General features: G+C 34.9%; 1 protein-coding gene across 12 annotated transcripts in view; it reads right to left on the bottom strand.

Moving 5' to 3' along the window:
* Positions 1 to 27300, bottom strand: part of Ythdf3 (YTH N6-methyladenosine RNA binding protein F3) — a 38297-nt gene that overhangs the window by 5117 nt on the left and 5880 nt on the right. For 7 of the 12 annotated variants that reach the window (XM_087190390.1, XM_087190383.1, XM_087190384.1 and 4 more), the window contains 3 exons: positions 26601 to 26686; positions 10472 to 12070; positions 809 to 7377 (listed from right to left, as the gene is read on the bottom strand). In XM_087190390.1, the coding sequence (XP_087046516.1) occupies positions 7279 to 7377; positions 10472 to 12052 (1680 nt within the window). In that variant the 5' untranslated portion in view covers positions 12053 to 12070; positions 26601 to 26686 and the 3' untranslated portion in view covers positions 809 to 7278. Of the gene's footprint in view, positions 1 to 808; positions 7378 to 10471; positions 12071 to 26600; positions 26687 to 27300 lie in introns of those variants that run through there. The other 5 variants (XM_013071249.3, XM_004842127.4, XM_013071247.3 and 2 more) reach the window with 1 other exon arrangement.

The raw sequence follows: 27300 nt of genomic DNA, 5'->3' as shown, positions 1-27300 counted from the left end.
CATAAAGGTATAAAATATACAGAATATCTCAGTCAATGAACAGGAAAAGAAAATAGTAAAAACTTCAAAATAACAAAAGGAAAACAGAAAAGCCCATTAATCTAAGGGGGATAGGTATGAAATATCAAAATTATTTAGAAAACACAAATTAGTGAGTAAAAAATGAGCATTTATATGATTTACACATTTCCAACATGTCACAATAAATGTAGGCTTCTCCATGAAGACAAAACGTATCAATTTAGAATTTTAAAAATCCAGTCATGGATTTTAAAGGAATAAATCTAAGAAAAGACACAGAAAAGTTAAAACTAATGGAGACATATATGACAAATCAAATACCCATACAAATATATTAGTATCAGACAAAATAGTCCTAAAGGCAAAAAAAAAAAAAATCTTTAGTGATAAAAATGGTCATTATATACTGAATAAGTTTTTGAAAACTGATTAACAATATTAAACTAAAAATACAACTTTATACTAGAAATTGTCAGAAATTATGAGAAGCTAACATTCATATAGAATTTACCATGTTTCTCTTAGTAAAACAAGCCAATAAAAAGCTAAATGTAAATGACAGAAAACTGAGAGAAATACATATATCAGGTACACAAACAAATAAACCAGAGTAACTAGATGCTAGACCAGAAAACAATTAGCAACAAATGCCAAAGAATCAGTTTCATACAGACCCCATTTTCTGACATCAATTTCAGAATAAAAACAGACCAAAAAAAAATTCCTTCACATTTGGAAATTCTAAGAAACATGTCTAAGTCTCTAAAAAGCTCAAAATGAATGTGAGAAAATTTCACATCAGTAAAACAACAAAAACACTAAGAAGGCCCTCCATAAACACAGAAATTTAAAAACATTTATGAATTAAAAAAAAAAACCTAGGAAACAATGAGCTCATCATCCAACTCAATACAATGCATTAAGAAATGACTAACTGAGCCAGGCATAGTAGTAGCACACACATGTAATCCCAGCATTCTGAAAGGCAGAGGCAAGAAAATCGCAAATTTGAGCTCAGCCTGGGCAACTTAAAGGAGACTGTCTCAAAATTTAATTCAATAAATAAAATTTAAAAGAGGCTGAGGATGTGACTCAGTGTGAAGGTCCTGGGTTCAATTCCCAGTGCTACCAAAAAAAGAAGAAAAAAAAGACTATCAGTAGCCAGGTGTTTGAGGAAAGCTGAGACAGAAGTCAGATCAGGGTCAGTTTGATTACATAGGGAGACCTTGTCTCAAAAAAACGAGGGAAGAAAATAGATAAAGAAAAAGTAAAGAGAGAGAAGGAAGGAGGGAAGGAGAAAGGGAGGGGTAGACTCCCAAACATAGAAGGAATATGACAGCAGCAGAAAATGATGAGGCAGAAAACACAAAAAGAATGAAACAGAACAAACTTAAAAGCTAGTGGGTGTGCAACAAGAGGTGGGTAACAACAGAAAAATTTCTCCAAATAACTGATTTTTTTAAAAGTACAAAACAAATCTTGAAAATAAAAATACTACTAAAACCAATAAATCTAAAAGGTTAATATAAAATTGACAACTTTAAAAGCAGTTAGAGAAATTCTTGGATTCAGAACACATTCTGAAAGCAGAGCCAGGAAGACATACTGACGTATGTCAAGGGGCAAGAAACAATCAAGGATGAGTCTAAGAGTTTATTTTTAGCTTAAACAACTAAAATAAAGCTAGTACTATTTCCCCTAAAAGATGGAAAAGTTTGGGACAGGCAAACAGGAGTTACATTAAATTTAAGATATTTATGAAACAATAAACGAAGATGCCAAGTTGGCAACCAGAGAAATCAGGTAGCCAGCTAGATAAATGAGTCTGAAAGTGGTTAAGAATGGTCCAGGATGGGAATACAAATTTGGATATCACCAGTGTGTGGTAAATATCCATTTACAGAATTCAAGTCCGAAAGTCTATGGTCCGTTAAAAAAAAAAAATACATTATACTATACCAAAAGAACTTATACTGTTAATATTAAAAACTGTAATATTGTAAGGTATCAATGTGCTATCAGCTATAGATCAACAGAAATAAAATAATCTTGAATTACATAAAAGTCATGACCCAGTACATCATCGAGGAAGACTAAGCCCCAAGTGATAGATCAGAAAGATACTTTATATGCATATAATCTTTAGTGTAGTTTGCTTTCCAAAATGATTCACAGAACTCATTTCTATATTTAATATTTATTAAGTAATTTAATGCTACAAAAAATTTACAGAGGAATCTTCTCCCTCCCAACCTCCCCTCAACACTTTCCCATTAATAAGAGTATGATGCCTCAACCAAGCAGATTATGAAATTTAAGGGCTATTGAGTCTTTCTGAGGAAAAAGCTAGGTTAGTATAGAGTTTCTTCCCCACTTCAAACTAAGTAAATACACCAGAGACTAACAAAGATCCTATGGCAAGCCTAGAACTTGACCTACAGAGATAAAACCAGGAGGAAGTTAATTGCCAACTAGTGTCTTTCTGACAGAGAAAAGCTAAGATTTCCCATCTTTCAAGCTATTTCTAGCCAGGGAACAGACTTCAGTGTCCTAAGAGGTACCAGCAACTTGCCTTTAACATCACAGGTAAATGATTTCTTTTGCTTTTAATTGTCTAAAGGTTTATCACCATCAGCAATATTTCAGTAATCAGACCCGAGCCCACAAATGAGCAAGAAAGCAACTGTGTATCTAACAAGGCACAGCATCCAGAAAGAAATAAAAGCAGTGAAACACAACTGCTGACCACCAGGAAAAGGAAAAACAAACATTTGAGATCAAACTGCATCAAAAAATAAAAAGCATTTTTTGTAGCTTAGAAACCTAACTTTTCAAATTGAAAAATTTAGAAGATGAATTTAAGGGGGAAATGGTCACTCTGTTTCACTTGTGGAGCAGAATATTAAATTCAAGAAATAGAACAGGAAAAGATGGAAAACAAAAAATACAATAACTTAATTGACAGATCCAAGACAGAAGGAATACTCTTAAGGAATGTAAAGGAACAAACAAAGTATGAACTAAGCATGGTAATATAAGGCAGTAATTGGAGCACTTGGGAGGATGAGGCAGAAAGATTCCAAGTTCAAGCCCAGCATGGGCTACATAATAAGGAGTCTAAGGGCTTGTTTCAAAAAAAAAGAAATCACATTAATTCTCTGACAAACTCTCCCTGTAAAAGATGGACTTTGACTTTCCTCAGTAGTGACTTGTTCTCAGTAATATAGTACACAAAGGGGAAAACAGGACATTTACAGCACACAAAGTTAGCAGACAACACCTTAAATAATCAAAGTTCATGTCACCAGTAATAAATTATACAAAATGAAAGACACATCATTTCTGTGGCAGTCATTCCCCAAATCCCAGAGTCTAATCATAAGAACGCACCCAACAAACAAATTGAGGAAGTTCTTAAAAAAAAAAATTACCTAGTCAGTACTTTTCAAAGATGTAATGAAAAATAATGGGCAAAAGAACTTTATCAAACCCAGGGCTTTGCACTAGACAAGCACCCTGTCACTGAGATACATTCCAACCCCAGAGAGAAAATATTCCACAGACTGAGGCAGCTAAGGAGTCACACAGGACTATTAAATGCTAGTGGCCGGACTGGATCTCAAAGCAGAAAAGGACATTGTGGGGAAAAGGGAAATCTGAAAAAAGTCTGTAATATAGTTAACAGTCTTGTACAAATGTTAACTTATGTCTAGATAATTTACTATGATTATGTACATGTTAATACGAAGGCAAACTAAAGGATAGAGACATTATATTATCTTTGTGACATTTCTGTAATGCTATAAAAATCACTGAAGAGGGCTGGGGATTTAGCTCAGTGGTTCTGCCACCTGCCTCACAAGCGCAAGGTCCCGAGTTTAATCCCCGGTACAGAAAAAAAAAAAAAAATCACTGAAGAAAAATATAACCTACGTACAACTCTCAGATATGATATCACAAAAATATGAAAAAATACATATATTCTAAAGGAGTGATGGCAAATCTTTTAGAGCTTTCAATGATAATAAACAGCCGCCCGGGGCTACAGCACATAGGCCATAGTTTCATCACCACTGTTCTATACGTTAATATTTTAGTGGTCCCGTTTCACTTTATTGTTTGAAAAGTGTTAAATTCTACACTAAAATTAAAATCAATGACTATATCAGATTATATTTTTCATTTTAAAAAAGAAAAAAAATATAGTGTGGGTTTTAAGAAACAGTTAATGGATGAACCATGACTGAAGTTCGGATATCTAGTAGATTCCATTTTTCCAGACAATTAATGACTTACATGGAATGAAGTCTGCATAGGTGGCTGACAGAAGTGGAAAAATTCATGCCAAAGAGTAAAACGGGGATAACAGATGGATAGAAATCCCAGCTGCTCAAAAGCCTGAGCATGTGTCCAGAACCTTAAAAGTGCTATAATACAAAGATTACCTTGTGGCATGTTCTGTCCTAACAACACTATGGCTTCCTTTGCATTAAGAAAGCAAAAGACAAAGAATGTAAAGGAAAACAGAGCAACTGTGCAGTGTAAAACAAATTTAAAAACCATACAATCATCAGAGGAAATAACAATAATTAATCTTTGGCAATAGAGGTTTTATTTTTGGAAATCAGCCCTTCAAATCTTTTAAACTTACCTTCAATTTCAATAAAGCTCTATCTACCATTCTTTTTTTTTTTGGTAGCGGGGATGGAACTCAGGACCTTGTGCTTTCGAGGCAGGCGTCGGAACCACTGAGCTAAATCCTCGGCCCCTCTATCTACCATTCTTGATCCTCCCTGCATTATTATTCTCCTCTCTGCATTTATTACATTATAATACAGACTTATTTTTGAAAGTTCCAGTGTCCTTTATTTACAAAATAATGTAGTATTTCGGGATTGAGAAAAAAATAGATGCAGTCCAATACTATATAATTATTCTTTTATGTCAAAGATCAAATAAACTAAAAAAGTATAAAAAAGGAAGAGGTAATAATTTCAAATACAGAATAATGGTGAAATATAGGTGGCTCAATGAGACTAAGAATATGGTTAAGAGAACTAAATTTATGTTTGATCTGTGGCTTAGTTCAATAAAATAGCATCACCCATCACAATTAATTTGGTGATATATGTCTCACTTTGTTTTGATAGTTCTTACTTCACTTTTAAGACAATACTAACAAAGCCAGATGTGGTGGTGCACTCCTGTAATCCCAGCACTCAGGAGGCTGAAGCAGGAGTATTGCTGCGAGTTTGAGGCCAGCCTGAGCTACACAGTGAGTTCAAGGCCAGCCTGAACTACACAGCGAGACCCTGTTTCAAAAAAAAAAAGACAATATTAACAAAAATTGCAAAGAAAAAAGCAAAAAACAAAGATCAGAAAAGAAAAAACAATCTATTTGACATGACTGTTAAATAGAAAATTCTAAGACTGTTCTAGCAAAACTATAATACTAAAATAATTTTAGCAATATCACTAAATACAAGGTCATATAAAAATTATTTTAAAATTATCTGTGTGTGTGTACATACTAGTAGCATACAATTAGAAAATAAAAACTGAAGCTGGGTATGGTGGTACACACCTGTAATCCCAGGACAAAAAATGTTTGAGGCCAACCTAGGCAATTTAGCAACATTCTGGCCTCAAAACTTTAAAAAGGAAACTGAGGATGTACCTTAGGACTACAGTATTTGCCTAGTATGCATGAGGCCTTGGCTTCAACCACCATTAGCACTAAAGAAGGGAGGGGAGGGGGAAACTGAATACAAAAGCATCAAGAGGGCCAGGGATTTAGCTCAGTGGTTTTGCACAAGGACCAGAATTCAATGTCCCCCCACCAAAAAACAAACAACAAACAAAAGCATCAAGAAATGTAAATACTTACGAATAAATTTTTTAAAAGACACTGAGAATTACAAAACTCTCCTGACAGGACATACATATCTATGTTAAGCAGACTACATTCTATGAAGTAAAAGTATTTATCTTCCTTAGCCACTGGAAAATTTTAATATTTATCTATGAAATTAATGAGGGAACAAACAAAAAAAATGGAGAATCCAAATACATCTGTAACACAGGTTTACTTGAACACAACGATGTATGTTAGTAGGATTCTATAAGCAAGCAAACACTGGGAACTCAGGCTCTTGAAGCCATACAATCCATATAAACTCTATAATAAGCAGGATTTTATGCATAGTTTGTTAAACTGTACTAACAAAATGAGAAAATAGTAGTGAAATAAGGATTTTACTAACATTCACAAAGTTTCACATATAACTCGTAATTTAGTTACACTCCAATATACCTTGAAAGACAGAGTAACTTCCCTGCTTAAAATTTTTTAAAGGACTCCAAACTACAGTTCTACACTTAGGTACTTGAAAACATGACTTTTCTTAACAAGCCATTTCTTAGCATTTAATCCATAATACCCTATTCAAAAATGCCCTAACCCTATCTCAAGACTCATCTTTACACGTATAATTCTATAACCCATTCTCCAACATGAAAAAGATTTTACACTTCTTTATATAGAGTTGCAGAGGAGAGAATTTTGATTATCATCTAATTCTCCTTCTTTTGTAGGAAAGTGTCTTTTTCTTAGGAAGCTTTTAAAATTTTCTCTTTATCCCATTTTTCTTTTTCTTTCCCTATTTTAAACTACTCTGCTGATCATTTGGTGAGCCCATTCCATCTAAAAACATGTTCCTTTTAGGGTTAGGGTTAAACTGTCATAGGAGCTTATTTTTTAGTTTCTTTCTATTTGTTTGTTTATTTGGTTTTGTGGTACTAAGGGTTGAACCCACACCTTGCACATTAGGCAAGCTCCCTCCCACTAAGCTACATCTCTACGGCTTACTTTTTATTTTGAGACTAAGTCTAAGTTGCCCAGGGTGGCCTGAAATTTGCAGTCCTCCTGCCTTAGCTTCCTGGATAGCTGGGATCATAGGATGGCCACCATAATCTTTGATCAGTTATGCTCAAATTTCTTCCATCTTTTCAAAGAAGATGTCTTTCAAAATTTCCTTTAAAGCACCTTTTAATTAAGTTCCTAACCTAGCAAAATTTATCAATCTTCTCTTAAAATTAGTGCAGTTTGTATCCTGTTTAAGAAACTGACTTCAAAATACAACTACCTTGTCTTTTTTTTTTCTTCAGTTTCTTTTTTTTAAATTTCTACCCATTACAGGTTTCATTGTTTTATTAAGTTTATTGGTACATTTTAGGTATACAGTATGATGACATTCATCAATGGAAATAACTTGTCCTTCTTAATGGAGCTAAGGAGGACCCAGGACAGAAGCCACATTCTCCATCACTGAGATGCCAAGAATATTTGAAAAACATCTATATTGGGGAAGAACGAGAGAAAACACAAGCATGTCAGAGAAAATCTACAAATGAACATGTACAGGGCCGGGGATTTAGCTCAGTGGTTCTGCCGCCTGCCTCAAAAGCACAAGATTCAGAGTTCGATCCCCAGTACCAAAAAAAAAAAAAAAAAAAAGCATAAATTTGACTGGACAAAGGCTACAGTGCTTTGTATGCTAACCAGTTAAAAAGCATGGAAATCTGGTTCTGACATAGTAGGCTCAAATACAAAGGGAAGTCAAATACCTAGTAGTTTATATTCCCTTTAACTCTCCACAGGCTGATGGAGAGTTTAAACTGGTAAAATCAATGTATAGTCTGACTCTCCCATTTCCACATTTCCAATGGGAAGGGTATATGCAACAAGAACCTGAAAATAAATTAAAAAAGAAAAAAAAAATCCAACAGTACCTATTCTGGACCAAATACATAAATGGGTAATGCTTTTTCTGGATCAGTAACTAAAAGGAAAAAAGCCCAAAGGAGTTTTGAGGGATAACTTTTAATACTAACAAAACTGCAAGGACCAAAAGGAAGCCCTGCAACTCAAACATCAGTAGCCACCAGGGGTCGGGGCGGGGGTTGTAAATACAAAACAAACAAACAACACAGGATGGAATTGTACTGTATCCTAACTGTAATGATAGTTATACCAATCTACACATGTTAAAACTGAAAGCTGTAGACTCCAGAGATCATTTTCCTAAATAATTTTTTTGTGTTTTTGGAGACAAGATCTCACTATGTAATCCAGGCTGGCCTTGAACTCACCATGTAGCCTAGGTTGGGCTGGAAGTCTTGGCAATTCTCTTGCCTCAGCCTCCCAAGTGCTGGGATTAGAAGCTCCTGATTTTTTTTTTTAATTAAGGATATGCAAACAAACACAGGAGCTTTGTGTACATTCCCCCTAAACTGGAAACAACCCAAACATTCTCCAAACAATCAATGGATAAACACTATTCAACATTAACACAATAAAAAACTCAGTAATTAAAAAAAAAACAGTTGGTAAACACAACACAGATGAACTACAAAAGTATTATGCTAAAAGAGGCCAGTTTTAAGATTATATTTATCCATAAGGCAAACCCTGTAGCATCTGCAATGAAAAAACTATGATCAAAGAATTCTATACCCAATAAATCTGCTGTTCATATATACTGGGCCCCCAAAATGACGTTTTGAATATGCAAGGGCTTAAAATTTGTACAGCATTACCAAATCACTCTTCCTAAAAATAATAAAAGTTCGACTGTCGCCCTAGTGGTAGAAGAAAGAAAAGCTAATAAATAATAATCTTTCCTCCTGTATAATCTCATTTCACATTCATGGAATCAATTCAACTGTTTAAGAATTAAAAACCTGCAAATCTGACCCCTAAATCCCCCTGCCTAAATCAAAGCATTTCCAGTGCCTGTATTTCTCAAAAGTATCTAAAGGACATCCCAAAATAAATCTTCACCTGCACCCCACCTTTCAGATTCCAAATTATTTCCCGATACACTTTTTTGTTGTTGTTGTTGTTGTTGTTGCAGTACTAGGAATTGAACCTAGGGGCACTCTAATACTGAGCAACGACACCCACCCTTTTATATTTTACATTTTGAGACAGAGCCTTGCTAAATTGCCCATGCTGGTCTCAAAGGTGTGATCCTCCTGCCTCCGCTTTCTAAGAAGCTAAGATTACAAGCATGTGCCACCCAGGAGAAGCCACTAGTTTGTAATGGCAGTTACAATGTGACCATTTTCTCAACTGCAAGCTCAAAACCTCAACAGATCCTTCCATCTTCCCCACTTCCACTTGGGAAAATTTAGTTACATTTAGCAATCTGTTGAAAAGGTGCCACAGACCCTTAAATAGTATTTGCATCACTCCAAAACAAAGTTTCTAAAAATTCAGCACAGCATTCACTGGCACCAGAATCACCTGGGTGCTTGTTAAAACGTGTACCCTATCAACTCCCTTATGGGAGAAAAGTGGTTAAGAATCTGTATTTTCCTTTTTTTTGATACTGGAGATCGAATTCGGGACCTTATGCTTGCGTGGCAGGCGGCAGAACCACTAAGCTAAATCCCCAGCCCAAGAATCTCTACTTTCAAGAAACACTCCAATAAATAATTATGAGCTCTAGATTATTATTCTAACATTATTCATTCCCAAGTAATGTTAGTTGAAGCAGTTTTCTCTGCTACACACAACCAAGGCCCCAAGATATCTAAGCTCACAAAAAGAAACCAATCACTAACATTTCAGGGACAGCTGAGTTTCTGCCTTGTTGTCCCACGTTCCTTACTTCCCATATAACCTCCCATGTTCTTTAATGTAAAACCTTTTAACTTTATCCCTGCTTATTTTATGAAAAAATGTGCTAGCTACCTATTTCCTATATTCTTTTTCTACCTAAACTTAGAACCCAAATTTCAGTTTGAGATCAGAACAGAAAACATTTCAAGCCTACCTGTTATCAAATTTTGGCAAATATAATGCAAGCATGAACGAGTAACAATGGGTATCATTTTAAGAAAGTCTTCCCAAGTCTCAAAGGTGAATAATAGAATGAGATCAAATGCTACTAAAATCTTAACTCTAAAGCTCATGTCCTCTCAAATCTACTTTCCTAATTCACATCTTTGCTGTATTTTGTTACAAGTGCTTCAACTGTATTAAAGTACTGTAGTTTAGATTTATGTAAAAAGAAAACTATCTTCTCATAAATGTAAAATGAGCAACAGTCAAACATTTATTTAAGAATTATTTGTTTCAACCTCAAAACTCATTTTCTCATGAAACACATGCCTAGGATCAGTGATTATAGAGCTGGAGTACAGCTTAGTGACCAGGTGCTTGCCTAACATGTGCAAGGCCTAGATTCCAGTCACAAAGAAGAAATGGTTCACACTGAAAACACAGATCCCTTTCAAGGATTTTTGTGGCATGCTGTTTCTGAAGCTAAGTGGTTCATTTTCCTCAGAATAAAGTTCTTAAATTCAGAATATAATAGTAAGAAAGGATACCCACTAATGCACTCCACCCCCAAGATCCTACAAACAAAAATTACTGTACTCTTACCCTACGCATGGCTTCCTCCTCTTCTTGACGCTTTTCATAATGTGCAAAGTCATCAAAGATTGAGGTCGTATGCTTGAAAGTAGCAATTATTTTAAGCACTTGCTTAGCTTTTTCTAGGGGTACCTCTTGAGTGTCCCTTGAATTGGTTACTGGTTTGTTGTCATTATTTTCTAAGCGAATATGCCGTAACTGGTTATTGGGAACATCTTTGACAAAGATCCATTTAACTTCAAATTTGCCCTTCCACTTATCCTGAGACCAGACACCAGCATATGCATTATAGTCCACAACAGACTTCATTTCAGCCACTCCACAAAAATGTCCACTGCCATTCACACTGAAGAGTAAATACAGTGGGCCTTTCCCATTCAAGGAACGGTAAGCTGCATCCAAACGCTTGTTACCATGCTCAGTACTACACCAGATAGAGTACTTAATGGAACGATGTATGTCATCTTCAGAGTAGCTTTTTATTATAAACACACGCCCATTCTTCAGGTTCCAATCAAAGTCTTTGGGGTTATAGTTGTTTATGGCCTTTAACTTTTCCAGCACTGGATGCACTTCTATACTAGAAGGTGAAGCACTAACAGGTACGACACCTAAACCAAAGTTTTCGCCACCAGCTCCACTGTTCTGGTTGAAGCCTGCTCCCCTGTTCCGAGGAGCTACCCAGCGATTCTGCAGCTGCTGCTGCTGAGGCTGCACTTGGTGAGGCTGGGCCTGTGGCTGAGGTCCCTGTTGCTGCTGTGGTTGTGGTGGCTGAGGCTGCTGTTGAGGCAGTTGGCTTTGCACCAATGGTGGTGGTTGAATTAATGGCTGAGGCTGCTGGATTATAGTCTGAGGAGGCAGAACTGGTTGGGTTGGTGGAGCCTTTACCACTGACCCCTTTTCATCCCAAGTTCCAATATTCATGTTGTGTTTTATAGGAGGTGGTGGCACAGCAGAACCCCCAATTCCCACATTGCCCTTGGGTTTAAGTTTCGGTTGAGGTTTGGCAGGCTTTCTGGCAATGGCAGCCCAGGAGGTTGGTTTAGGTGCTGCACTACTAACTGGGGGCACATTATTGGTTGCAATGCTAGTCATACCGCTGCTGCTCAAGGCTGTACCTACAGTTTTTGTCACTGCAGCTGTCAGGTCACCACCAATTTTCAGTCCAGTCATGCCTTGCTCAATACTGCTAATGCCAGGCACCTTACTCAAAGTATCGTTGCCAAATCCAGCCTGTCCATCAGTAATAGCTCTCCCAAGAGAACTAGGTGGATAGCCATAACTGCTACTATAAGCAGAACTTTGTGTTGATTGTCCCTGAGATCCACTTGTGCCCCATGTAGAGAAATCAGCATTACCAGGAAAAAAGTTAAATCCATGTTGACCAAGAAATGGAGGGGTATTTCCTAATGCCCCAGGTTGACTAAAAACACCATCCGGTATATAATGATGTTCTCCATTACTCATCTGTCCATAGGTTGTCAAATATGGCATAGGCTGGTCTCCAGCTGTGGACCATGCTGCTTCCCCAAGAGAATATGGAAATCCAATGGATGGAGCATAGTAACTAGGCATATATGGATCTGACATTGGTGGATAGCTGTTACTCTGCAAAACAGAAGATCACAGTCAGCAGAAAAATATCCTGTTAACAAGAGGGGGAAAAAAAAAAGATCTGAAAGATTAAAATCAATTTTAATTACATGAAAAAGAAATGTACTTGTTCTAGATAAACAAAAGTAAAATTTCAAATCCAATCTTATCAGCAAAGAATTTGTAGCCAAAGTTTCATGTTTTAAGATTTTTATTATAAAATTGCAGGGCTTTTTAGTAGGAAAAAGTCGGAATGAAATGGGGGACTCTTTTTGAAATCAGGTCCTCAATCATAATGTCAAAATATAACAATTTTCACAAAAAGTGTATTCGCAAACTTGTTTACAGGTTCAAAATTATCATTTACAGCTAGCTTTAAGCAATTGATGTATTAAAAAATTACATGAAAGCATTGGATAAACTTGGAAACTATGTCAAACAGAACAATTATTAGTCATTATGGTAGAATTCTGTTCAGGCATTAAATTGTGCACTTGCATTAAGGAAAAAATAAAATGGAGAATTGTTCACATTCTAAGAAGATTCAATATTACACATACAACATGATACAAGTTGCCCTACCATGTTCGTTTTCAAAGGGAAACAAAAGGAAATCCTTACTTGATTTCTTAGGATAACAGAAGCTGTTTTTCTTTATGTTTGCCTCTATTTTCCAAATTTTACAAAATAAGCTATTTTCTTGATCGTAATTTTTAAATTTAGAAAGTACAATAATTTCATTCCAGAATTACTGCAACTAAATCTACCTTCATCTTGAATATATGTACTTAGTAATTTGCTAAAAAATCAAGACACTGAGTTCTATTAAATGAAGGTAACACTCAAATTTGTTACAAGAAAATGAAACAATACTTTTTAAGATTTCCTTTGAAAATGGAAAAAATGTTCAAAAACAGACAAATGTTTTTAGAAAAGGTCTAATAATAGAATTATGCAAGGCCAAAAAAAAACAAATTAAGAAAACCAATGTTACCTTACAAAGATCAATACCATTAAGGCTGATTATTCAATTTACATAGACATTCTAAGTTCCCTGGAATAAAGTTCTTACCCAAATTTTTTTTTTCTGCTGTTACATTCTTAGGACTATTTTATAAGTATTTTTTAACTAAAGAAATATATCAAGGGCTGGGAGTGATAGAGCATTTGCTATGCATGAGGAAGGCCCAGGGATCAATACCTGGCACCACCAAAATAAACAGTCTATTAATATAAATGTGTCATAACATAATACATACTTCCTGGAACTCATTTTTAATAACTTTTTGAAACGCCATTAAAAACTACAATGTTTTATTTTACTTTTTCATCTTTTCTTTTTCTATTTACTTTGGGTGTTATTTCTATTTATTTTGGTAGGGCTACCCTACCAAATGAGCTACACCTTGCAGAGCCTATCATATTACTAACTTACTTGTGATACACTATGCAACTGTTACAACTGTTCATTGTCTATGAGAAAACTAATATCTTTTGAAGTGATTCTCTGAAATTAAAATTAACTTCAGAACCAAACAGAGGTAACATTTAAATCAACAACTATGAAAAGGTTAACTGAATACTGCCAGTAAATACTGGAATTGCTACTCAGAAGGGGCTGTCAAGTTCAAGGCCAGCCTGCGTAACAAAGCAAGACCCCCTCTCCAAATAAAAAAATAAACAGGTCTGGCAATACAGCTCAGTGTAAAATCCCTGGGTTCAATCCCCAGCACTATTCTCCTCAAAAAACTAGAAAAAAGTAAAAAAAAGAAAACCTGAACTGTGTCACTTATTACTGTTTAAAGAAAAACCGTAAAATGACTTTTCAAACATTCTTATTATAATTTAAATATACTATATAAAGTATATATACACTATATATACTTGTCATGTTAGCCATTTCCCATTTCTTTCAGTAGTTTTAAATGAGTGAGTTTTTTTTTAATACCTCTATAAAAGTAATCTAAGCAATCTTTCAAAAGGTAAGGCTTTTGCTACTAACAGAGTACAGGGGATAGAGATATAGTTCAAGGATGAGACCAATTGCCTAGCATGTAAAAGGCCATACTTCAATTCCCAAAGCTACAAAAAGACAAAAGAACAGTTCAAAAGAAAGACAAAAGACAAAAGAACAGTGTTCATATTTCAATTATAATTTTAGTATTAACTGCAAATTAACAGTAAATTTTGCAGAACGTACAACAGATCTTAAACTGCCAGGTTAATATAAGAAAATCTAAATTAGTGAACAGGCACAAAATTTTAACAGCCTTTTAAATAGACAACTCAAAACTTACTTCCACATTTTACCCCAAAATAACAGACCCAACCAACCGAATTTATGTACAGTCCATTTAAACTACTATCTTCATGGCGCCAAGGAGCAGAGCCTTCCAGGCCGTTGTACCGCCGGCCCCAGCGCCAAGGAGGAGCTTTCCAGGCCACCATACCACCACCCTCAACGCCAAGAGCAGAGCCCCCAAAGTGCTGAGGAGGACAGCGACCCCCGCAGCACCAAGGAGGAGAGCCACCCCCAGTAGCAAGGAGGTGAGCCACACAGGAACCAGCAGCACACATCCCTCCAACCCTCCAAATCCCCGCCATTGAAATGAGAAGATATGTGAACAAGACTCAAAACCAGACTTCCAGATCACCTAAAGCAACCCCAAACGGAAACAAAATGAAACAATCTGATATTCAACCACCTGGACTCCCTGCACTGGCAACAAAAGAGGATCTGGAAAAAATGAAATCTGAAATAATTTCTCAGATAACAGCAGAAATTGTGCCCATAGCGTAAGGCATGATTAATAACTCTAGGGAGGACACAGATAAAAAAACAGTGAGCTGAGGAACATGATGGAATCCCAACATAGGAAACAAAAGGAATCCATAAAACAGATGCAAACAGATTTCCAGGACATGAAAAACTCCACTGAAAGTCTATGCAGCAGAATGAGCCAATGTGAGGACAGAATTTCAGATACAGAAGATAAGACTGTAATTAGTGACCAGGAAAAGAAAAATTTCTTTAATATAGTAAGAGACTATGAGAAATCAAACCAGCAGCTGCTAGACGATGCAAAGAAGAATAACGTAAGACTGATCAGAGTCAATGAAGAAACAGGACAGAGTGCAGATGACATAAAAAACTGTTCACAGAGTGAGGGCAGGGGAAAATAACTTGACATAGAGATAAGTGAGGCACATAGAACTCCAACTAGACTTCATCAAAAAAATCTGCACATAGGCATATAATAGTTAACATTCCAGAAATCCAACAGAAGAACAAAATTCTATAAGCAATTAGAGAAAAGAAACAAATCACATACAAAGGAAAGCCCATCAGAATCACAGCAGACTTCTCAACACAAATCCTCAACGCAAAAAGACCTTGGAGTGACTTATTTCAAGCCCTAAAGGAAAACAGCCTCCATCCCAGATTGATGTACCTGCAAAACTATCTTTCAAAATTGATGGAGAATTAAGATACTTTCATGACAAAGACCACATTAGGAACTTCATGAATATCAAACCAGCACTCCAAAAAATATTAGACAATATCCTACGAAAAGACAATGAGGCTCACAATCCCAGAAAGCCCTGCAGAATGAATCCTTCATTAAATACAAAGGGATAGAATCCAACAAAATAAAAAAAGTCATGATAAGGATAGGTCAATACGTATCAATTATAACCATCAATGTTGATGGTCTCAATTCACCAATCAATAAAAACAGACTGGCAGAATGGGTCAAAAAGCAAGATCCAACAATATGTTGCATACAAGAAACACACTTAATTCAAAAAGAAATTCACAGATTTAAAGTTAAAGGGTGGAAAACATGGGACAAGAAACCAAAAAAAAAGCAGGAGCAGCTATCCTCTTTGCAGATCAAGTGGATTTTAAACCAACACTGATTCAGCAAGATAAAAAAAGACACAACATCCCTGTAAAGGGAACAATCCAACAGGAAGAGATGACAATCATAAATACATATGCACCAAACTACATAAAACAAATACTAATGGACATGAAAAATCAAATAAGCACTAATAAAATAGTAGTGGGAGACCTCAATACCCCACTGTCACAAATAGATCAACTAGACAAAAAATAAGCAACAAAATACTAGAACTCAATCAAACTCTTGAACAAATGAATTTAACAGATGTTTACAGAGCGTTCTACTCCACAAAATCAGAATACACATTCTTCTCAGCTGTACACGGGTACTTCTTCAAAACAGACTACATACTCACTCACAGAAAATGTTTAAATAAGTGAAAAGAACTGAAGTTATCCCCTGTATATTATCAGACCATAGGGTGATGAAATTGGGGATCAACAGCAAAAGAAACCGCAAGAATTTCATAAAAACATGGAAACTGAACAACATATTTCTGAATAACCAATAGGAGACAGAGGAAATTAAAGAAATCAGACAGTTGCTACAATTAAATAACAATGACAATACAACATATTGGAATCTATGAGAGACAATGAAAGAAGTCTTATGAGGGAAATTCATAGCAGTGAATACTCCTATTAGGAAAATGGAGCGAGCCCAGTTAAACAGCCTGATGCTGAACCTCAAGGTTCTAGAAAAAGAAGAGCAGGACAAACTCAAAGCTCATACAAGGGAGGAAATTATAAAGATCAGAGCAGAAATCAATGCAATGGAGACTAAGAGAACAATACAAAAAAAAAAAAATCAATGAAACCAAGAGCAGCTTCTTCAAAAGAATAAACAAAATTGACAAACCCTTAGCCAACTTTATCAGAAACAGGAAAGGCCCAAATCCATGCAATTAGGAATGAAATGGATGACATCACAATGGACCAAGCAGAAATACAGAGGATCATCAATACCTGCTTCGAGAACCTATACGCCAGTAAGATGGAAAACACAGAAGAAATGGACAGACTCCGAGATATGTATTAATTACCAAAGTTGAACAAAGAACGTCTAAAAATTCTAATCCACACGTAAAAATTCTAATCCGATATCAATCAATGAAATTGAAGACGTAATTAAAAACTTACCAACCAAGAAAACCCTGGGTCCTCAGGGCTTCAATGCTGAATTCTACAAGACATTTAGAGAGGAACTGCTGCCACTACTGTTTAAACTCTTCAATGAAGTTGAAAGGGAAGCAATACTCCCAAACTCATTCCTGGAAGCAAGCATCACCTTGATCCCAAAAGCAGAGAAAGACCCAACCAGAAAAGAGAATTATAGGCCAATCTCACTAATGAACATAGATGCAACAATCCTTAATAAGATACTGGCAAACAGAATGCAGAAGATCATCAAGAACATCATACACCCTGATCAAGTGGGATTCATCCCAGGGATGCAGGGATGGTTCAACATATGCAAATCAATGAATGTAATACACTATATCAATAGAGCCAGGGACAAAAACCATATGATTATCTCAATAGATGCAGAAAAAGCATTTGACAAAGTCCGACACGCATTTATGATAAAAACCCTACAAAAATAGGACAGATGGTCTCTACCTCAATCTGATAAAAAGCCATCTATGAAAAACCAACAGCCAATATCATACTAAATGGTCAAAAACTGAAATCCTTCACACTAAAATCAGGAACAAGACAAGGATGTCCACTATCACCACTCCTGTTCAATATAGTTTTGGAAACATTAGCCACGGCAATTAGACAAGAGAAAGAAATAAAAGGAATAAAGAGAGGAAACGAAGAAGTCAAATGGTCATTATTTGCAGATGACATGATACTCTATATAGAAGACCCCAAGAACTCTACCAAAAGTCTTCTAGACTTAATAACCAAGTTCAGTAAAGTAGCTGGTTACAAGGTCAACACACAAAAATCAATAGTGTTCCTCTACACGAACAACAGACTCACTGAGACAGAAATAGGGCAAACAATTCCTTTCACACTAGCATCCAAAAAACTGAAATAACTAGGAATCAACCTAACAAAAGAAATCAAAGACCTCTTCTCTGAAAACACAGCACTCTGAAAAGAGATTGAAGACAATATCAGAAAATGGAAAAACATCCCTTGCTCCTGGATAGGAAGAATCAACATAGTGAAAATGGCCATACTTCTAAACTGCTATATAGATTCAACGCAATCCCAATTGAAATCCCAGCAGCATACTTCACAAAACTAGAGAAAACAATCTCAAAATTCCTTTGGAACAAGAAGAGACCCTGAATAGCAAAAGCAATTCCAGGTGAGAGAGACATGGCAGGGGTATCACAAGCCCCAAATTGAAACTCTACTACAAAGCTACTGTGACAAAAACAGCATGGTACTGGCAAAGAAACAGACTTGAGGACCAGTAGAACAGATTAGAAGATGCAGAAACAAATGCAGACACACTCAGCCATCTCATCGTTGATAAAGGAGCCAAACACTCTCACTGGAGGAAAGATAGCCTCTTTAATAAATGGTGCTGGAAAAATTGGGTTTCAACTTGCCAAAGACTAAAACTAGACCTATATCTCTCACCATGCACTAAACTAAAATCAAAATGGATTAAAGATCTAAACATTAAAACAGAAACACTGAACCAGCTAGAACAGAGGTTAGGTAGAACTCTTGAAGACATTGGGGTAGGAAAAGATTTTATGAATAAAACTTCAGTTGCCCGTGAACTAGCACAATCAACAAGTGGGATCTCTTCTTACTAAAAAGCTTCTCCACAGCAAGAGAACCACCAACAGCGTGAAGAGACAACCCACAATAAAATTTTCACCTGCTGTCCCTCAGACAAAGGTCTACTATCTAGAATCTATAATGAACTTTAAAAAGTCACACCTCCCAAATTTAAAAACCCAATCCAAAAATGGGCATCTGAAATGAACAGACATTTCTCAGACAAAGAAGTAGAAACAGAAATTAAACATACGAAGAAATGTTCAACATCACTGGTCATGCGAGAGATGCAAATGAAAACAACACTGAGATTCCACCTCACCCTAGAAAGAATGGCTGCTTTCATGAAATCAATCAATAACAAATGCTGGCGGGCCTGTGGGGAAAGAGGAACACTGCTCCACTGCTCCTGGGATCGTAGACTGGTGCAACCACTGAGGAAATCAGTATGGAGATACCTCAAAGAACTAGGACTGGAAGTCCCATTGACCCAGCTGTTCCCCTGCTGGCGGTATCTTCCCCAAAGAATTAAAAGAATCATACTACAGTGATATATGTGCACCCATGTTCATAGCAGGACAATTTGCAATAGCCAATTTGCAACTGGGAAACCGCCCTGTTGCCCATTAACTGAAGACTGGATAAAGATAATGTGGTTTTTTAATAAAATGGCGTACTACTCAGCCATCAAAAATGAGAAATTAGAGACATTTATAGCTAAATGGATGCACACTGAGGTGATAATCTTAAGTGAAATAAATAGGACACACGTGTAAATACAGAATAGTTTCTCGAATGTGAGAAACTGTAATTGTAAGTAAGAACAAAAGGTATAATAGATGTTAAATAGGAAGAAAAGGGGCAAAGGGAAGGGGAAGTGGGAGGGGTAGGGGAAAGGAAAGAAGGGAATGGAATTAATATGAAAAAATGGAAACAAAGGCTTTGTAAATAGTGAGGCGTGGAGGGGTTGAAGGGAGAGCAGGGGAATGGGGAAAAAATAAGAACAAAGAGCAATTATGTAAAGGCGTAAATTTCCAATGATGAATGTCATTATATTGTATACCTAATATGTACTAACAAAATTAATTTAAAAAGATTAAAAATTTAAAAATAGTCTCTTCATGATTCGGAAATTGTTCAGTAATACTTGAGCCTTACTATGTAAATTAAAAAGATATACTTCCTTCACAGAGTGATGTGAAACACTTCATATTTTCCCCATACTCAAAGAATCAGGAGAGGGAAAACAACAGTAATAGGCAAGCATAAAAACAGTATAATAAGCAGGGCTGTGCTGCATGCCTGTCATCCCTGCACTCAAGCAACTGAGTGGTGAGGTGAGAATGATCACTTGAGTCCTGGAGTCTGCGATCAGCCTGAGCAACAGAGTGTGAATCCCAGCTCAAAAAAAAAAAAAAAAAAGAAAAAGAAAAAGAAAAAACAGTAATTACTACGTATAAATAATTGAATATACTTGTGACCATAGATCAACAGACCCTTTACTTACATCATAAAAGTAGAAACACAATCTGGGATAAGGTTCAAGTTTATTATTATTATTATTATAAGGTTATTATTTCTAAAAGAAGCTAAGCTAATTACATTTCAAATTGTTCTCTCATCTCTTAAAGAATAAAGAGATCCAACAATCTCACTTCTAAGCATTTACTCAAAAGATCTCAAATCAAAGAGATGTCTGCACTCTCATGTTCACTACAGCACCATTCAAAATAGTCAAGAGAAGGAAATATAAAGAAGTATCTAACAACAGATCAATGGACTTAAAAATGTGGTATATACACATAAATAAAATACTATTCTAATTGAAAAAAACTTTTGATAATATGAGTGAAACTGGACAACATTGTGCTAGTGAAATAAGTGAGGAACAGGCAAATATCGAAAATCTCATTTATATGTTGATTCTAAGACAAATTCAGAAGTAGAGTAGAATGCCTGACTACAAAAGTCAGAGGTATGGAAGAGATGTTGGTCAAAGGATATAAAAATCTCAGGAAGACTACAATGAGTTTTTCTGAATTCCATTACACAGTATGGTAAACTTAGTTGACGTAGTATGGTAATTTTCAAAACTGCTAAGAGCATTTTTCAAATATTCTCACCTTAAAAATTGTCAAATATCTGAGATGCTAAAAAGGTTAACTGGCCTGACTGAATTATTCCACAATGCACCCATAAATTTTAACATTGTTTTTAAAATTTAACATTGTACCAGAAACTTGTGCAATAAACTTTCAATTTACAATAAAAACGGCATTACAGCTCAACATGTGCCTAGAGGTCAGTAGAAAATTAAACTCAAGCTGGGGATTTAGCTCAGTGGTTCCGCCACCTGCCTCACAAGCACAAGGACCTGAGAGTTTGATCCCCAGTACCAAAAAAAAAAAAAAAAAAAAAAAAAAAAAAATCATCAAAATTAAACTCAAGAAGAGAAAACTAATGAGTCATATCCTGTATGTGGATTTTGGCTTGGGTTACACAGATGCATGTATTTGTGAAGCCACCAATTGTGCATATTTTAGCATTTTTTTATGTTAAATTTTACTTCAAAAAAAATTGTATATAAATATTTAACACTACTAATATGCATGGTGAACTAAGGGGGAAGTATATCAATACAACTTATTTAAAATGCATAAAAGAAAAACAACAAAAGATGGATAGAGAATGTGATAAAACATGACATTAATGGCAAAGTCTAGATAGGAGGTATAGATGTGCTCACTGTGTCTTTAATTATTTCTTTATATTCAAAACATTTTATAATAAACTTAAAAAATGGGAATAAAAACAGTAGAGTGTCTAGGGCACACTGTATTCAACAAATGATAGTTAAATTATTAATACCATTTAACTTGTTTCTTTTTAAAATGTAAATTAATCACCATGTACATGGTACAATTTCAAACCTATGGCTTCCTATTTTCTTTTTTTTTTTTTGGTACCAGGGATCGAACTCAGGTCCTTGCGCTTGTGCAGCAGGCGGCAAAACCACTGAGCTAAAACCCCGGCCCTGGCTTCCTATTTTCAAGGATATGAGGTCAATTCTTTACTTTCCCATTTACTTTCCCTGTTCCAGTACTGGGGACTGAAACCAGGGTCTTTGGACTCAGCTATATCCCCAAGTGCTTTTTCATTTTTTGAGACACAGTCTTGCTTATACTGTCCAAGAGTGCTGGAATTACAGGTGTGCACCACTACATTGTCACTTTACCACTTTCTGTGTTAGTCCATAGGTCATTTAGTTTCTTCATGGATAAAATCCAGAAAATACCTCCAGCTCTATTCAACTGGGAAGTTAATCCCTTCCTTGGGGATTGAACTCAAGGTCTCTGTTATGCTAAGCACATGCTTTACCACTGAGCCACACACCCAGGTTATGAAAATTTTTGAAAAACTACTTAGTTAATCGCAAAGTGCAACAAACAGGTCAAGTCTTTAACTTGAGTGTTTTTCCCTAGTATGAACACTAAAATGCTTTTTAAAAAAGATTAGAAGTACTTCTGTAGAATTTTAAATCACTCTTTATCCTCGTGATATAAATCAATTATTCTATTAATTCAGAAAAAACTTGAACAATTAAAGTCATCATTATTATTCTGACATGAGCATATTTTCATACACCTCAATTATAACTTAGTTTAAACTGAGTCTTTGAGTTATAATAAGCTAATATCCATTTTTATTTCACAATTATCCAAAGTCTAATAAAGAAAACCAGAGTATGTTTGAAAATTTAGCAAAAGTGGTCAAGATATTATTCACCACTAATAAGCACTTCTTCACAAAGAAAAATGTAACTTTTCCATTAGAAAAAGGTACATCAAAAACTCACTTCTGAATTAACAAGTGGTCAATATAGTTTTAATGCTTGTACACATTTTCTTCTGTAATTGTACTTTTCAAAAAGTATGATTTATATACATCTAATCATAAAGATGTCAAAAGGAAATGTGTCTTCTATAAAACAGTTATTTCATCAGCCATGATTCTTCATTCTCTTACTCTATCAGATCACTTAATCCATTCATTTAATAAATACTTAATGAATGCCCACAGTGCTAGATTGAAAGCCAGTCACTATGAACAAAGATTTAGAAAAGCTTCCAACCTGGAGCACTTCACAAGCATGGTGGGAAAGGCACATACTCTACAAAGTGATAGGTAACTGAAGTATAAAGAAAGCAAAATAAAATGCTTTAGTACAAAGAGGAGGGAGCAAGTAACTGAGAAGTCAAAAAAGATCTCACAGAGGAATAATACAGGAGTCTCCATGAATTGACAAGCTTTATGTGTATAAAACATACACAAATGCAAAGATTGTGATGATAAAAGAAATACTGAGAAAATATTTATATTTTCAGGAAATGCTAAGTCCTGTTTTCCTAGGTGTTAGAGAAAAGGTGACAAAACATGGGGTAAAGAAAAACCTGGAGTCATTTTAAAATTATTTTAGGTAACAAATGCACCCACTGTCATGAAACTGGTTAATTCTTAGTAACAATAACAGTGACAAATCACATGTGGATATTAAAACTAGTGAGTTGATGTATGAAATTACCAGCAAAGAAATCATTCCAATAGGTAGGGAATAAAGAAAATCTAAGAACAGTAAAGGGAAAATAAAAAATAAAATTAAAATACTACTTTATTTTAATTTTCTATACTTCCCTGAAAAACATGGTTAGTATTATTTACCCAAACATCAGCTTTTCAATTTATATTTAAAAATTACATGGTATTTTTAATAACTGAAACATGAATTTCCCAAATTAATCACCAAAATATTCTGAAGAACTATAAAGAACAAATTTTAAGACCTGAAGGACTGATGTTTACTCTTAAAATTACAAAATCGGGGAGGGGCACTATGGGGGAAGGAATACAGCTCAGTACTAGAGCACTCGCTTAGCGTGTGCAAGATCCTGGGTTTGACCTCCAGCATTGCAGAAAGAAAAAGGGAAGGAGAAGGGACAAGAAGAATGAATGGAAGGGAAGAAATGAAACTGAACACCAAAAAAATAGAAAAACAGAAGAAATATGCCACCACAAGAGTAATACCAACAGTTTATTTCAGTGTAGTTTGGATCTGAGATCTCAGTATATAAAAATGACTCAAATCATTACCCAAAAACATTAAACACCTTTCCCACCAAAAGATTCATTTTTAAATTTTTGTTATTTTTAATATTAAACTGGATATAAAGACTGATTTTGTTTTTGTGTTATTGGGGATTGAACCTAAGCCCTCTAGCATGCACCCACCCTACCACTGAGTTGCCTCCACAAATAAAGGGATTTAATTTTAAAAGCAAAAGGTATATGTAATTTTTTTAAATATTAAGGAATTTCTTCAGTTAGGTAAGTATTTAAAGAACTTATCACACATTCCTATATTTTAGAGTCAGTCAATAATCACTTGAGATATTTTAGCAGTAACTCTAGTTCTCACTAATTTGCTATAACTCCTTTAAAAATTAAATTTTGCACTTTAGGTAATTGTGAATAACTTAAATTCTTATACAACTTACCCGTAAGAATTCAGATATTCAATTTTTCTCTACACCAAATCTAGTTTGTAGCATTCTATAGCATTAGTACTCTTCACAACATAAATATGTGCATTGTCAGAATTTTTATTATCCTAAGACTACTGCTGAAAACTATTCAGTGTTAGCTAATAGTATAGTTTCATGGGAATCAAACATTCAAATTTTCCTTCAAACCGGACATAAGTTCATTGATTTAAATAAGTAAATAACAGAAAAAAGTTTAAATCTTTCCATTTGTACATCTCATCAAAACAAATCTTTTATAAATGATTTTCCTCATCATAAGCACCAATGATGCAAATGAAAAATTCATCTGGTTGTACTACTAAAGTAAATGCTTTTACACTCTTTAAAAATTAATGATTTTTCTGGGATCCAGGTCTGTAGTTCAGAGGTATGGTGTCTGTTTAGCACGCATGAAGCCCTGGTTTCAATGCAAAACCAAACCAAAACAAAACAAAACAAATTTAAATAAATAATGATTTTCTAATGTTTTTAAAAATGTCTTAGAAGTGAAAACTTAGGGCCAGTGACTTAGCTCAGTGGTGCCTCTGCCTGCCTCGAAAGCGCAAGGACCCGATTTCAATCCCCGGCACAAAGAAAAAAAAAAAAGTGAAAACTTATGCAGAATTCCAATATATAAAAGAATAAAACAGCACAGCTCTGGTTACTATACTAGAAACCCTCCTCTCGACTCCCTTAGCCAGTTCTTGAAAGTACCTCTTTGGATTTACAAAAACCTAACTCCTTATGACAATCAAGTAAAGTACCAGTAACCAAGTAAAATAAATAAGATGACTCTTTCAGGAAGCAATTCTCAAATCCTTGAAAACAACATGTGAATTTAAGACTAGGGAATTTCATACCATAGCCTGTTAGAAATTCACTTTTACATTTTAATATATAAACTATGTAATCAAATAGTGAAAGTCCAATTGTTTAGCCCAATAAACTTCCTAAATCTATCTTATCATACAGGCCTTTTTAGGGGAATATTTACTATGCTTTATAATAGAATTTCTCCAAAAAGTTGGAAATTAGTGCCATAAGGAATGTTAACTGAAATTAATTCATGACCCAAAATATGACAAAAGTATACTTAAAACTTGCACTAAATTTCACAACAAATGATCTTCTGCTTTTAAGTGACATATTTTTTCATAACATTTAGGTGGAAAAGTAAATTTGTTGAGATCAAAAAGATTAGATAAATGTGAAATCCATTTTTTCATTCTTTCAGAGTAGCCGAATTCTCAGATTCTATCATCAGGTTTTAGTCTTTCTCATTTATTTATTCCCCTTCGATGTATGCTAGGAATGTTGCTCATCAGACAGGAGGGGGTGGGTTATCTTCTTAAGCAAAATTACAAAACCATTTTCATTCCAAAATGCTAATGAAACTGGTTAATACTGAAAATTTTCTTTTAAAATTTGTTTCTAGCAGTGACATACTTTTATTTATTTATTTTTGAGGTACAGGGATCAAACTCAGGACCATGAGTTTTCCAGGAAGGCACAGTGCCACTGAGCTACATCTCTGGCCCTGTGACATACTTTAAGTAACAGGCAGAAATGATAAACAAATAGCTTAATACCATTATTTTATTGTATTTCAACATTTACATTATCCCCATACACAAATCCTCAAAAGTCACTATGGACTGAGGTTCCAACTCAGTGGTGGTATGTGCTGAGTATGTGTAAGTCCCTGGGTTCAAACCCTACACTAAAAAACAAAATACAAAACAATAACAAAAAAATAACTACCAGTTACTGCTTAGTAATTGAGGTAACGAATCTCCATGTTTACAATTTAGAAACAAGTGTTTATAAAATCCTTAATTCTATGCCATAATACACCAAGTTATATTAAAATTTTCAGTAATTCTCAATAAAATTCAAGTTGGAATGCACTATAAAAAACAAAATACTAACCATTAACCAAAAATTTTACACAAACGAAATCCCCTCTTCACATAAAAATTTCTAGCTAATTAAGCCTTTTTCCTTTAGTTACAAAACTATGATAGTGATTTTAAAAGATTTCAACATTCAAAACAATCTATCCACAAATATATAAAAATGCTCATCTTCAAATATTTTTCATTTCATAATCTAGTTTTAGCTACCTATAATCTCTAAAAGAGAACTTGCCTGGACCATAAACCTACAATTATTATCTATTACACTCGGGTACATTAGATGAATTAACTCATGTTATGGTTAGTTTCATCCAATTAAAATATTTAACAGAAAAATCAGTTCATACTGAAAAAAAGTTTAACTTCCTAAAATCTGAAACTGACAGAAAACTTACCTGATTTGTCTGGCTACTTAAGTATGGCTCAAAATCATCATCATTTACAGCATCTTTCTGATGAATCGAACCGTTTTGTACTGAAACTAAAAAACACATTTTTATTAGAAGTGTTGTAATTTATGGAACTCAGCACAACCTAACATTTTCAATATTTTTCAAACCAACTCAGAAAAGGCAATACTGAATTCTTTATTCTTTTCATTTAGAACCCTCTTAAAGCATTATTAAAAATGAATATTTATGTGCCACAAAAAAACCTCAGACATCTTGTGATATATAAGCCCAAGGTTATACAAACACAAGCCAGTTATCCACCCCCACAGCAAAAACTTAAATATTCCAATTTCAACACTGTAATGAGTAAACTAACATAAAAATGTTGGAAAGGGTTCCCTATATAGTATAAGTGAATCAAAAATAACTATTTCAAGTACTATTGTAGACAACTGAGATTTCCAAATATTCTCTACCTTTATAAACTGTATGAATCTGATAAAGGCAAATAAATGGGGAGGTGACTATTTTTAATCTAAAGTTCCAATGAAAATCTTAAAGATCTCCAGTTAAAGAAAGGAGATAAAATCCACCTACTTGAAACATCACAATGAATAAACATAATTATGAACACCTAAAGGGCTCCATTTTACACTTAAAAATATGAGGACTGGATGAGTGGCTAGCTCCGTGGTAGAAAATG

Source organism: Heterocephalus glaber, unplaced genomic scaffold (assembly GCF_053883595.1).
Source record: "Heterocephalus glaber isolate CG9 unplaced genomic scaffold, H.glaber_assembly_v1.0 deba00001553, whole genome shotgun sequence".
NCBI lineage: Eukaryota > Metazoa > Chordata > Mammalia > Rodentia > Bathyergidae > Heterocephalus > Heterocephalus glaber.
The sequence above is the reverse complement of the archived record's forward strand: the minus strand, read 5'-3'. Positions and strand labels throughout refer to the sequence as shown.